The sequence below is a fragment of the Odocoileus virginianus genome, chromosome 4 (assembly GCF_023699985.2).
Source record: "Odocoileus virginianus isolate 20LAN1187 ecotype Illinois chromosome 4, Ovbor_1.2, whole genome shotgun sequence".
NCBI lineage: Eukaryota > Metazoa > Chordata > Mammalia > Artiodactyla > Cervidae > Odocoileus > Odocoileus virginianus.
The window spans coordinates 83,712,488-83,725,827 of record NC_069677.1 but is presented as its reverse complement, the minus strand read 5'-3'; the positions used below and the strand labels follow the sequence as shown (position 1 = coordinate 83,725,827).

Sequence of the window (13,340 nt, the reverse complement as noted above, 5' to 3'; positions counted from 1 at the left end):
AAAGAAGTAAAAGGAATCCAGATAGGAAAAGAAGAAGTGAAACTCTCTCTGTTTGCAGATGACATGATCCTCTACATAGAAAACCCTAAAGACTCTACCAGAAAATTACTATAGCTAATCAATGAATACAGTCAAGTTGCAGGATATAAAATTAACACACAGAAATCTCTTGCATTCCTATACACTAACAATGAGAAAACAGAAAGAGAAATTAAGGAAACAATACCATTCACCATTGCAACAAAAAGAATAAAATACTTAGGAGTATATCTACCTAAAGAAACAAAAGACCTATACATAGAAAACTATAAAACACTGATGAAAGAAATCAAAGAGGACACAAACAGATGGAGAAATATACCATGTTCATGGATTGGAAGAATCAATATTGTCAAAATGGCTATACTACCCAAAGTAATCTATAGATTCAATGCAATCCCTATCAAACTACCAACGGTATTTTTCACAGAACTAGAACAAATAATTTCACAATTTGTATGGAAATACAAAAAACCTCGAATAGCCAAAGTAATCCTGAGAAAGAAGAATGGAACTGGAGGAATCAATCTGCCTGACTTCAGACTCTACTACAAAGCCACAGTCATCAAGACAGTATGGTACTGGCACAAAGACAGAAATATAGATCAATGGAACAGAATAGAAAGCCCAGAGATAAATCCACGAACCTATGGTCACCTTATCTTCGACAAAGGAGGCAAGGATATACAATGGAAAAAAGACAACCTCTTTAACAAGTGGTGCTGGGAAAACTGGTCAACCACCTGTAAAAGAATGAAACTAGAACACTTTCTAACACCATACACAAAAATAAACTCAAAATGGATTAAAGATTTAAATGTAAGACCAGAAACTATAAAACTCCTAGAGGAGAACATAGGCAAAACACTCTCTGACATGAATCACAGCAGGATCCTCTATGACCCACATCCCAGAATTTTAGAAACAAAAGCAAAAATAAACAAATGGGACCTAATGAAACTTAAAAGCTTTTGCACAACAAAGGAAACTATAAGCAAGGTGAAAAGACAGCCCTCAGATTGGGAGAAAATAATAGCAAACGAAGCAACAGACAAAGGATTAATCTCAAAAATATACAAGCAACTCCTCCAGCTCAACTCAAGAAAAATAAATGACCCAATCAAAAAATGGGCCAAAGAACTCAACAGACATTTCTCCAAGGAAGACACACAGATGGCTAACAAACACATGAAAAGATGCTCAACATCACTCATTATCAGAGAAATGCAAATCAAAACCACAATGAGGTACCATTACACGCCAGTCAGGATGGCTGCTATCCAAAAGTCTACAAGCAATAAATGCTGGAGGTTGCAGCACTGTTTATAATAGCCAGGACATGGAAGCAACCCAGATGCCCATCAGCAGACGAATGGATGAGGAAGCTGTGGTACATATACACCATGGAATATTACTCAGCCATTAAAAAGAATTCATTTGAATCAGTTCTAATGAGATGGATGAAACTGGAGCCCATTATACAGAGCGAAGTAAGCCAGAAAGATAAAGACCATTACAGTATACTAACACATATATATGGACTTTAGAAAGATGGTAACGATAACCCTATATGCAAAACAGAAAAAGAGACTCAGATGTATAGAACAGACTTGTGGACTCTGGGAGAAGGTGAGGGTGGGATGTTTCAAGAGAACAGCATTGAAACATGTATATTATCTAGGGTGAAACAGATCACCAGCCCAGGCTGGGCACATGAGACAAGTGCCCGGGCCTGGTGCACTGGGAAGACCCAGAGGGATCGGGTGGAGAGGGAGGTGGGAGGGGGGACTGGGATGGGGAATACATGTAAATCCATGGCTAATTCATTTCAATGTATAACAAAAACTACTGTAATGATGTAAAGTAATTAGCCTCCAACTAATAAAAAAAAAAAAAAAAAAAGAACATTCATTCATCCAAAGATGACAAAAGGGGGGAAAAATCACAAATTAGAATACAGAAGTACATAAAAACTTCCCTAAATCATCAAGAAAAGACAAACAATTGTTTCAAATAGAAAAAATGGTCAAAAATACAAAAAGGTGTTTCACAGAAAGGAAAACAAGTAGACCACAAACATGGTAACAGACACAACCTTATCAGTAAACTAAGACCAAGAGACCCCATTTTGCTGCCACAGAACTGGCAAACATTTAAAAGCAAGAACGTTCCAGGTGAAGATGTGGAGTGACAGGAGCCCGAGTGCAGGACTGGCAGGCCGGCCCCTCCTGGGGCCTCCCGGTCTTCTCCCCCCTGCCACGCCCCTCCCATCAAGCTCCTACCTCGCTTTGTAAAGGTAGATCACTACGTATATTTCACAATTTCTCTCTTAATTCAGAATTTAATATTTTTTTAATTGCACAAGTACTTTTATCAGGATTGTTACTATTTTGGGTCCTTGAGTTATAAAATTGCAGAGGTTGTGAATGACGTAATCTCTAACCCTATCGTGCCCACGAGCCAAGTTAATTTTAGTATTTTTTAAGAGAAGTTTTTAAGAGAAGTTTTTTTTTAAGAATGCATATAATGTGTCAGCAGAAATGCCTGGTACGCTGAGGAACCAGCTCAAGAAACGCTTTGAAAGGTTCTTTCTTCCTGAGGAACTTCCCCCTTCGTCTAAGTCCTGGGGCCCTCTGTGCTTGGCGGCACCCTCCCACACCTCCTCCTCCTCAGGGCTGGGCTCCCAGCACTGGGGTGGGGGGTGGTGGTGTCTGCAGCTGAAACATGCCCCTTGACCTGCGACTGATACCCTGAATCTTGCTGTGAGTGATTTTTATATCATTGGTGCTAAATTAAGTCAGACACAGTGTGTGCAGTGCTCACAGTCTGAAGGCCCGGCTCCACCACTTGGCAGTCCATGGACTTTTACCAAATTAACAGAACCTCTCCTGGGCCTCAGGGTTCTGAGAGGGAGGGAACCGCACAGAAATGAGAAAATTCTGCTTATAATGTGCTTAGCGCAGTGTGTGGTACACTGCCTCCAAGGTGTGAAAAAGTTCAAATCCAGTGACCTGGATGATGATAAAGTCAAAGAAATCAGTACTATTATGACTCTGAAAGATCACACAGTGGGACAATCTCTGTACACATCCATATTTTCAATAATAATAATGGGGAAAAAATCCAGTTCAAAATTGTCAAGGCCCTCAGTCATTAAGAAAAAAAATGAAATAATGCCATTGGCAACAACATGGGTGGACCTAGAGATTATCATTCTAAGTGAAATAAGTCAGACAGAGAAAGACAAATACCATATGATATAACTTACATGTGGAATCTAAAAAAATGATACAAACAAATGTATATATAAGATAGATGCTTCACCGGTGGCTCAGTCAGTAAACAGTCTGTCTGCAATGCGGGAAACCCAGGTTCAATCCCTGGTCGAGCAGATCTCCTGGAGAAGGAAATGGCAACCCACTCCAGTATTCTTGCCTGGAGAATCCCGTGGACAGAGAAGCCAGTCAGGCTACAGTCTGTGGGTCACAAAGAGTCGGACATGACTGGGTAACTAAGACTTTCACTACAAGACAGAAACAGACTCACAGACTTCGAGATACGTTAGCAGTCTGGGATTAACATATACACACTGCTGTGTATACAGGTAACCAACAAGGACCTACTGTGTAGCACAGGGAACGCTAGTCAATATCTTGTAACAATCTAAAAGGTGAAGAATCTGAAAAAGTATGTACATATGTGTGTGTGTATATAACTGACTCACTTTGCTATACACTTGATACTAACACAACACTGTAAATTAATTATTTTACAACTATCTGTATCACAGGCAGATTCTTTACCATCTAAGACACCAGGGAAGCCCCAGATTAACTATACTTCAACAGAAAAAAAAAAATCAAGGACCTACCTGAAGAGATAAAAATGGCTAACAAACCCATGAAAAGATGTCCAACATCATTAGTCATTAGGGAAATGCAAATAAAAACAAGATATCACCTCATATCTGTTATGATGGCTATTATTTAAAAAAATGAAAACAAGCATTGACAAGAATGTAGAAAAACGGAAACACTCATGCACTGTTGGCAGAAATGCACAATGCCACAGCCGCTGTGGAAAACGGTTCAGTAGTTTCTCAGAAGTTAAGCACAGAATTATCGCGTGACTCGTCAGCTCGGCTACTAGATATACACCCTAAAATACCAAAAGCAGGGGCTGAAACAAAAGCTCACGCCCCAGTGTTCACAGCAGCATTATGCCCAACAGCGAAAGGGAAGAGATGACCACTGACACCCAGCAACAGATGGACAGACAGACAAAATATGGTGTCTGCATACAATGGAATAATATTATTCAGCCATAAAAAGCCACCAATGTTGATGCACACACTATGTGGATGGACCTTGAGGGCATGATGCTAAGTGACGTAAGTCAGACACAAAATAACATATGTTGTATAATTCCTCTGAAATGAGATCCCTAGAGTAATCATAGAGGCAGAAGATACAACAGTGGGTACCAGGGCTGGAGGGAGGGGGATGGGACTTATTTTTAACAAACACAGAATCTACTTGGGATGATGAACAGGTTTTGGAAATGGACAGTGGCCACAGCTGCACAATATTGTCAATGTGGTTAATGCCAGTAAACTGTACACTTAAAATGACTAAAACGGTAAGTATTATGTTACTTATGGTAAGTATTATGTTAAGCATATTTTTACCATACACAAAAAAGTATTAACAAAGATACATTCCACATACCTGCAGAATTTGATTATTCTTCTCCTGGAGCTGCAGAGACAAAGATTCTTTCTCTTTTTCGTAAAGAGAATGTGCCTCCTCATGCTCAAGTTTATGTATCTCCTCTTTTTCATGCAAAGCAGCTTTCCTTTCACTTCCAAATTCACCCTGTACAAAAGTATACTATTAACAAAAAATGCCATTAAGTTATAAAATTATCCTCACTCCATTTCTCTGCTGCTCACTGGAATTTACTTCATTCAGCAAATACTCATTGATTCTGTACTCTGCATCAAGAGAAAGGATCAAAAAGACCTAGGCCACTACTCCCAGTGAACATGCATTCAAATGTGCTTATCATAGAGAATAAAAATAAAAATAAAAAAACCAGCCTGCTACCTTTCCCAACAGTCACATTAAGAAACTTCTATCATCAGGGTATCATGACCATTAAGATCCAATATATTTAGAAATCTAACTTCCTCTCATTTTAAAAGATATACTGTTTCTTCTTAAATAATAATTATTTTTTAATAATATTCATCTGATGAGTTAGAATATATTAATGAAATAAGCTTTCTTTTTTTTTAAACTACAGAGGTAGTACTTTCAGAATGGCAGAATAAAGACGTCCAAAACATCACTCCTCTATACTGAGAACACTGGCAAAAACTGTCAAAAATCAGCTTCTTCAGAGCTCGGGAAATTAAAGTCTCATTACAAACAAAGGCTGAGTCACCAGACAACAAGAAACTTTGGGACTTTTCTGGTGGTGCAGGGGTTAAGAATCTGTCTGCCAATGTAAGGGACAAGGATTCAACTCCTGGTCTGGGAAGATTCTACATGCTGAGGGGACACAACTAAACTTGTGTGCCACAACTATTGCGCCCACACGCTGCAACTGCTGAGCCCCATGCTGTAACTACTAAAGCCCGAATGCTAAACTACTAAAGCCCACATCCTGCAACTACCAAAGCCCAAATGCTACAACTACTAAAAGCCCTCATCTTGCTACTACTAAAGCCGGCGTGCTACAACTCCTGAGCCCATGCACCTCAAAGCCTGTGCTCTGCAACAGAGAAGCCATGATAATGAGAAGCCTGTGCACCACAACTAGAGGAAGCATGCATGCAGCAAGGAAGATCCAGAGCAGCCCCCCCAAAATCTTAAAAGAACAGGAAGCTTTGGGTAGTTGAACCTGCCCTAACTTCATCACTCCAATTTTTGGGATCTCCTTGAAAATGCAGCCCAGGGAATCTCTGGTGGTCCAGGGGTTAAGACTCACTACTTTCACAGCTTTGGGCTTGGATTTGACCCAAGGTTCCACCTCTGATCAGGGAACTAAGATCCTGCCAGCGCCCCCCCAAAAATTAAAAAAAAAAAAAAAAAATTCAGCCCAGCAGTCATGAGGGGAGGAGGAGGGACAGAATGGGTTTGCAGCTCCACCAAAGCAGCAACACCAACTGTCACTAACTGACCTGTCTGGCCAGCTCATTGAAAAGCTCCATTCTCAAAGCTGGTTTTTATCTGATCTGAAGCAGAGTTCTCCTCCACAATCCTATTCCCAAGCCATTTGTCAAAAACAATTAGCAACCACTGTTTAACATCTCAGCAGCCTGAGGCAGTAACAACAACCAGAGCTAATGAGAGGGTGATCAAAAAACTTAAAAGGAAGTGAAAGCTCAGGCAGAGATGTAAACTGCCTGCCAGAGCACTGAAGGCCCATCACGACCAGAGCCCCACAGTAAAGAGATAAAATTATAAAATGAAACCAACATTCTGAAGCTTAGAAGTACAATTACTAAATGTTTCACTGGAGGGATTCAACAGCAGATTCAAGTGGGTAGAGGAAATCAGCCAACATGAAGACTGATCAAATTATTACTCAGATTATTCAGTCTGCGGAACAAAAATAAAGAGAAAAAAAAATAAGTAGGCTCAAAGACTTCTGGGACACCCACAAAGACCAACAAACACATAATGAGAATCCTGGAGGAGAGGACAAAAGGAAGGGGACAGAAGAAAAATTGAAGATAACGTGGCCAAAAACTTTGCAAATGTGATGAAAAAATATTAATTTATACACAGAAGAAGCTCAGTGAACTCCAAGCAGGATAAGCTCAGAGAACCATACCTGGACACATCATAATCAAACTGTTGAAAGATAAAGAAAATATTGAAAGCATCAGAGAAGCAGCCCAACAAAAGGACTCCTCAACAGGAGTACAACCAGCTCACTTCTCATTAGTAAGTGAAAGTGGTAGTCGCTCAGTCATGTCCGACTCTTTGAGATCCCTCAAACTGTAGCCTGACAGGTTTCTCTGTCCATGGAATTCTCCAGGCCAGGAGTCTGGAGTGGGTAGCCTTTCCCTTCTCAAGGGGATCTTCCTGACCCAGGGACCGAACCCAGGTCTCCTGTATTGCAGGCAGATTCTTCTTTACCGTCTGAGCCACCAAGGAAGCCCTTCTCATCAGAAACCAGAAACCAAATGGCAGCAGGATTCCATGTTCACAGTGCTGAAAGCCAAAGAATGTCAACCAAGAATTCCATATCCAGGAAACAATCTTTCTAATGAAGGAGAAAATAAGACATTCGCAGATAGATAAAAACAGAATTCATCACTAACAGACCTTCCTGTGAATAAATACTAAAGGGAGTGCTTCAGGCTAAAATGAAAGGAGACTAGATGCTAACTTGAATACATAAGAAGAAATAAAGAACACTGGAAATGGTTACTACATATGTGAACATAAAGGACAAAATAAATGTAGTTTCTGTTTGTAAGTCTTTTTCCCTCCTATGTGATTTAGAAGACAACTGCATAAAGCAAGGAGCATCAGGTGTACACAGATGTTCTTTGTATGACAACATCAGCACAAAGAAGGAAGGAAGGACTGAAGCTACACAGGATAGCTTTATAAACTATTAAAATTAACTTGGTATTAATCTGAACCATATTGTCATATGGAGAGAAGAAAGCCTTCGTAAGTGATCAATGCAAAGAAATACGAGCAAAACAATAGAATGGGAAAGACTAGAGATCTCTTCAAGAAAATTAGAGATAACAAGGGAATATTTCATGCAAAGATGGACACAATAAAGGACAGAAACAGTATGGACCTAACAAAAGCTGAAGATAAAAGAAGAGGTGGCAAGAATACACAGAAGAACTATACAAAAAAGATCTTAATGACATGGATAACCACAATGGTGTGATCACTCACCTAGAACCAGACATCCTGGAATGTGAAGTCAAGTGGGCCTTAGGAAGTATCACTACAAACAAAGCTAGTGGAAGTGATGGAATTCCAGCTGAGCCATTTCAAATCCTAAAAGATGATGCTTGAAAGCGCTTCACTCAACATGCAAATTTGGAAAACTTAGCAGTGGCCACAGGACTGGAAAAGGTCAGTTTTCATTCCAATCCCAAAGAAAGGCAATGCCAAAGAATGTTCAGACTACCACACAATTGAACTCATCTCACATGCTAGCAAAGTAATGCTCAAAATTCTCCAAGCAAGGCTTCAACAGTACATGAACCAAGAACTTCCAGATGTTCATGCTGGATTTAGAAAAGGCAGAGGAAACAGAGATCAAATTGCCAACATCTGCTGGATCATTGAAAGAGCAAGAGAAATCCAGAAAAAAAAATCTCCTTCTGCTTTATTGACTATGCTAAAGCCTCTGACGGTGAGGATCAGAACAAACTGTGGAAAATTCTTTAAGAGATGGGAATACCAGACCATGTTACCTGCCTCCTGAGAAATCTGTATGCAGGTCATGAAGCAATAGTTAGAACCAGACATGGGAAAACAGACTGGTTCCAAACTGGGAAAGGAATATGACAAGGCTGTATTCTGTCACCCTGCTTATTTAACTTGTATGAAGAGTACATCATGAGAAATGCTGGGCTGGATAAAGCACAAGCTAGAATCAAGATTGCTGGGAGAAATATCAATAACCTCAGATATGCAGATGATACCACCCTTATGGCAGAAAGTAAAGAGGAACTAAAGAGCCTCTTGATGAAAATGAAGGAGGAGAGTGAAAAAGCTGGCTTAAAATTCAACATTCAAAAGACGAAAATCATGACATCCAATCGCATCACTTCATGGCAAATAGATGGGGAAACAATGGAAACAGCAAGAGACTTTATTTTCTTGGGCTCCAAAATCAATGCAGATGGTGACTGCAGCCATGAAATTAAAGGATGCTTGTTCTTTGGAAGAAAAGCTATGACCAACCTAGACAGTATATTTAAAAGAAGACATTACTTTGCCAAGAAAGGTCTGTGTAGTCAAAGCTATGGTTTTTCCTGTAGTCAGGTATGGATGTGAGAGTTGGACCATAAAGAAATCTGAGAGCCAAAGAACTGATGCTTTTGAACTGTGGTGCTGGAGAAGACTTTTGAGAGTCCCTTGGACTACAAGAAGATCAAACCAGTCAATCCTAAAGTAAATCAGTCCTGCATATTCATTGGAAGGACTCACAATGATTTTTACTGTGGGTTTGTTTTGTTTTTAATTGCAGCTTTGTTGAGATCATAAAAAGCTCTTTTTGAAGTATGCAGTACAGTGGTTTTTAGTATATTCACAAAGTTGTATCTTATTCCAAAACATTTGTATCACCAGAGAAGAAACCCCACACCCATTAACAGTCTCTCTCCTCTCCCAGCCTCTAACAACCACCAGTCTACTTTCTGTTTCTGTGGATTTGCCTCTTCTGGACATTTTAAGTGAAGGTCACTTACGCACAGACTTCCTTTCCTGGAAATAGGCTCATTAAAGAAGAAATGGCTTGATGTGGCAGCTGCTGAGTCGCCAGAGCAAGATCATGAAGGGGACTCCAACTTCCCCAGATTTATACACAGCTGACTCTAGAAGACGGTGCTGAACCATGATGTTCAACCTATACATATGCCACGATGCATGCAGTAGGATCTAGTTCCCAGACCAGGGATCAAACCTGTGCCCCCTGCACTGGGAGTGCAGAGTCTTAACCACTGACCACCAGGGAAGTCCCACAGATTTTGTTTCAACAGTAAATACTCAATCCAGACTGGCTGAATCTGGGGATTCAGAGCAATGGCAGATATGGAGGAACCGCATATACTGAGGGCCAACTATAAATGACATGCAGATTACCCCTAATTCCATGTTGTTTAAGGAACAACTACTTGATGACAATTTCTAAGCAGAAAAGACAGGCTAACTAATCACTTTAAATATAACAATAAATGAAAAAAGTTGCCTAAAAAACCCTCGGTTTCTGAAACAATGAAAATATGCCTTAATTCTGCATACCAAAATTAATTTAGACTAAAATATTCTTTGCAGATGAGAAAAGATAACAATAAAATGGAACAGCAGCTCCTAACCCAGTACCTGTGACAGTGCGACCTGCTGCTCCAGTGAGGCTTCTGGTTTACGCTCCAGCTCCTCCTCCTGCCCCGCCTGGGGAGCTGAGCACTGGGCCTCGGGTTCCTGCTGAGTGGGAAGGAAGGTCAACCTGAGCCACGAGCACGTACGTGGATATGTGGGAGGCTGCAGCTCACACTTATTCCACGTGTTTTCACTGTGACGACGCACAGGACCTCCCTATACACCACTGTTCCACATACTGCCCGAGTAAACTCTGGTCTACAGACTGAACTCTGTTCAATCCGCCATGTTCTAGACGGTAAAGTCAACAGGACAAGTTTTTAAGAAGCTATTTTCAGGTTTTTCTTAAAATCCACAGAATTCTATGGGAAATGTGATATGTATTTTAATCATCAAAAAGATGGATACACCTAAAGAAGAAAAAATAAGCAGTGCTGCCCAAAGAACACCAACACAGTATTAAAAACAAATGCAACCAATAATTGAAGACATTCAAACTAGATCGAAAACAACCGCAGGTCTCTATTTTAAAAAATCCTATCAACAGAGTTTTCTTTGCCAGAAAAAGCGAGACTGCCTGAGCAACCAACAGTGATCACACGACAGCTGACTCCTGCTTTCCTTCCCATGCTCAGTGTCACCAACATAAGGGCGATTTCTTCACGGGACACTTATCTCTAAAAAAAGGAAATCAGGCTTACGTGTTCAGAGAACTATTCTTACAACCAAACTCCAGAGGGAAGTAACCTGCAAAGTAACCCAATCTGACAGGCCCCGGGTAAACAACTCTTCTGACGAGTGACACTGCTTCTCAAACAGGTGCGAGATATTTGTGGCCCAGATAAAACCTGTCCACAGAGGAAGAACGGCGCGTCCCTGCTATTTTGGGAACAATGACCATGGCACCCAGGAGACGCCCAGCAAGGCTTCATGGAATATCTGTCTGCGAGGAAAGCCTGAGGCTAGAGGGCACAAGATGGCAAACACTGCCTGCAAATATCCTCCCGGCCCAGATACAGACATGTGGACTAGCCTCCCGGCCCGGGTATACACATGGGACTATTCTCCTGTCCCGTGTGTAGACATGAACCTGAACTATTCTCCCAGCCCAGGTGTAGACATGGACTAGTCTCCTGTCCTGGGTGTAAACATGAACCTGAACTACTCTCCTGTCCCGTGTGTAGACATGAACCTGAACTATTCTCCCAGCCCAGGTGTAGACATGGACTATTCTCCTGTGCCGGATATAGGCATGAACCTGAACTATTCTTCTGTCCCATGTGTACACGTGAACCTGAACTGTTCTCCTGGCCTGTATGTAGAAATGGACCTGAACTATCCTCTTGTCCCTGGTGCAGACATGGGCATGAACTATTCTCCCACCCTGGGTATAGGCATGGACCTGAACTTTTCTCCCAGCCGGGGTGTAGACACGGACCTGAACTATTCTCCCGGCTGGGATGTAGACGTGAACCTGAACTATTCTCCTGTCCCATATGTAGACATGAACCTGAACCATTCTCCCAGCCCAGGTGTAGATGTGAACCTGAACTATTCTCCTGTCCCATGTGTAGACATGGGCATGAATTATTCTCTTGTCCTATGTGCAGACATGGACCTGAACTATTCTCCTGCCCTGGTGTAGGCATGGACCTGAATTGTTCTCCTGTCCCGTGTGTAGACATGGGCATGAACTATTCTCCTGTCCCATGTGTAGACATGGGACATGAACTATTCTCCTATTCTGTGTGTAGATTTGGACCTGAGCTGTTCTCCCACCCCTGTGTGTATCCCAATTTGACCTACCACAGAAAGAAATTGGATCTCAGGCTGGATCTGTGATGAAATTAAGAGGTCACTATTAATTCTGTAGGTCAGCACGGAGCATGCTTTTGGTTTATTTGGGTGGCTTGATGCACTGAGACTGGCATGTATCCTGAACTATTCTCTGCTTCTGTTGAAATTTTTTCCAAAGCAAAGTTAAAATGGGAAGAAATGGCATATCTCACCTCCCCACAAACCCCGCTGTTTTCTCCTGTGAAATGAGCAAGACAGTATCTAACGCTTACATCCTTCATAGCAAAGGGATGATGTACTTCAACACACAATGAGAGAAATACTCCCCAAATGCTCTCAATACTTGAGCAAGAGTCAACACACAAGTACAACAGTGCTGAGCCAAACAGCACACATGACCCGTGTGTCACCAACAGGCAGCAGAGCAAGCAGGATGAATGAACAGAAGCCCACAAAGTTTCCCGGAGGGAAGGGTTGTCAGCCGGTAAATAAACCTCTCAGCAGGTGCAAGGCCCGCCCAGCACCCACTTCACATGGACTTCATGAATGACCATCGGCACTGTGACGGAGAGAGGCTTCTGGAGGCCCAGCGGCTGTTGATGTCACCAGCACTCCTGTGGGGGCCAGAGTCTGACCCCCAGGTCATTCCTGAAGCCATCACTGCCCAGAAGGAGGCACACTGCCCACTCACAGCCACCCCTCTGCGAGGGGCACCCCCTGCAGGGGCTCCTGTCTCTGCATCATAGTCACCTGACCGTCCCGGAGAGCCTGCAAGGCTGCTTGGTGCTGCTGCCCAGGGGGCAGGACCCTGGCATGTGCCCTGCCCTGCTCCAGGGGCCACATCCACAGGTCACTGCACCCCACACACCTCTGTCCCGCCCACCCTCACCCCTCACGCCACACACCTCCTATGAGCACATTTTATACTAAGAAGATGAAGGCACAGTTTAAAACACACGGTTTTCCCGTGTAAGAGACACACACTTCTGTCTCTCAGTGTTCTTTCAAAACTTCATTTTCTTCAACTCCTATAAACCGAGGGAATCCAGTTTAAATCCACATGTTGGGAACAAAGCCCCTTCCCCAAGCATCCTTCTGCCTGGGAGGAACGGAAGCTGACAGCTGATGGCTCAGAAGCCGACCAACCAGCCTGGGGGGGCACCTCAACCCAGAGACACCTACCCTGGCCACACCCAAGGACCGCCAGAGGCTCACGACCCCACGGGAACCTGCCCAGCCCTCCCGGAACTCACTCACAGTCTCGCCCACAGACCACACAGGACAGGCAGAGCCAACGTGCGGAGTGAAGCACCACCCCCTGCACAGGTTGGGCTGCCCTTTTCCTCCCATCCCTAGACAAGCTGAACCAGAGCAGAGGACGAAACCTTCCTGGGAACATCCCCTTGAATGTAAAGC

The 13,340-nt window shown here is 42.6% G+C and overlaps 1 protein-coding gene across 10 annotated transcripts in view; it reads right to left on the bottom strand.

Moving 5' to 3' along the window:
* PCNT (pericentrin) overlaps positions 1-13,340 on the bottom strand; it is a 107,160-nt gene that overhangs the window by 62,453 nt on the left and 31,367 nt on the right. For 7 of the 10 annotated variants that reach the window (XM_070466928.1, XM_070466934.1, XM_070466931.1 and 4 more), the window contains 2 exons: positions 10,131-10,232; positions 4,767-4,928 (listed from right to left, as the gene is read on the bottom strand). In XM_070466928.1, coding sequence (XP_070323029.1) covers positions 4,767-4,928; positions 10,131-10,232 — 264 coding nt within the window. The remainder of the gene's footprint in view (positions 1-4,766; positions 4,929-10,130; positions 10,233-13,340) is intronic. The other 3 variants (XM_070466930.1, XM_070466929.1, XM_070466935.1) reach the window with 3 other exon arrangements.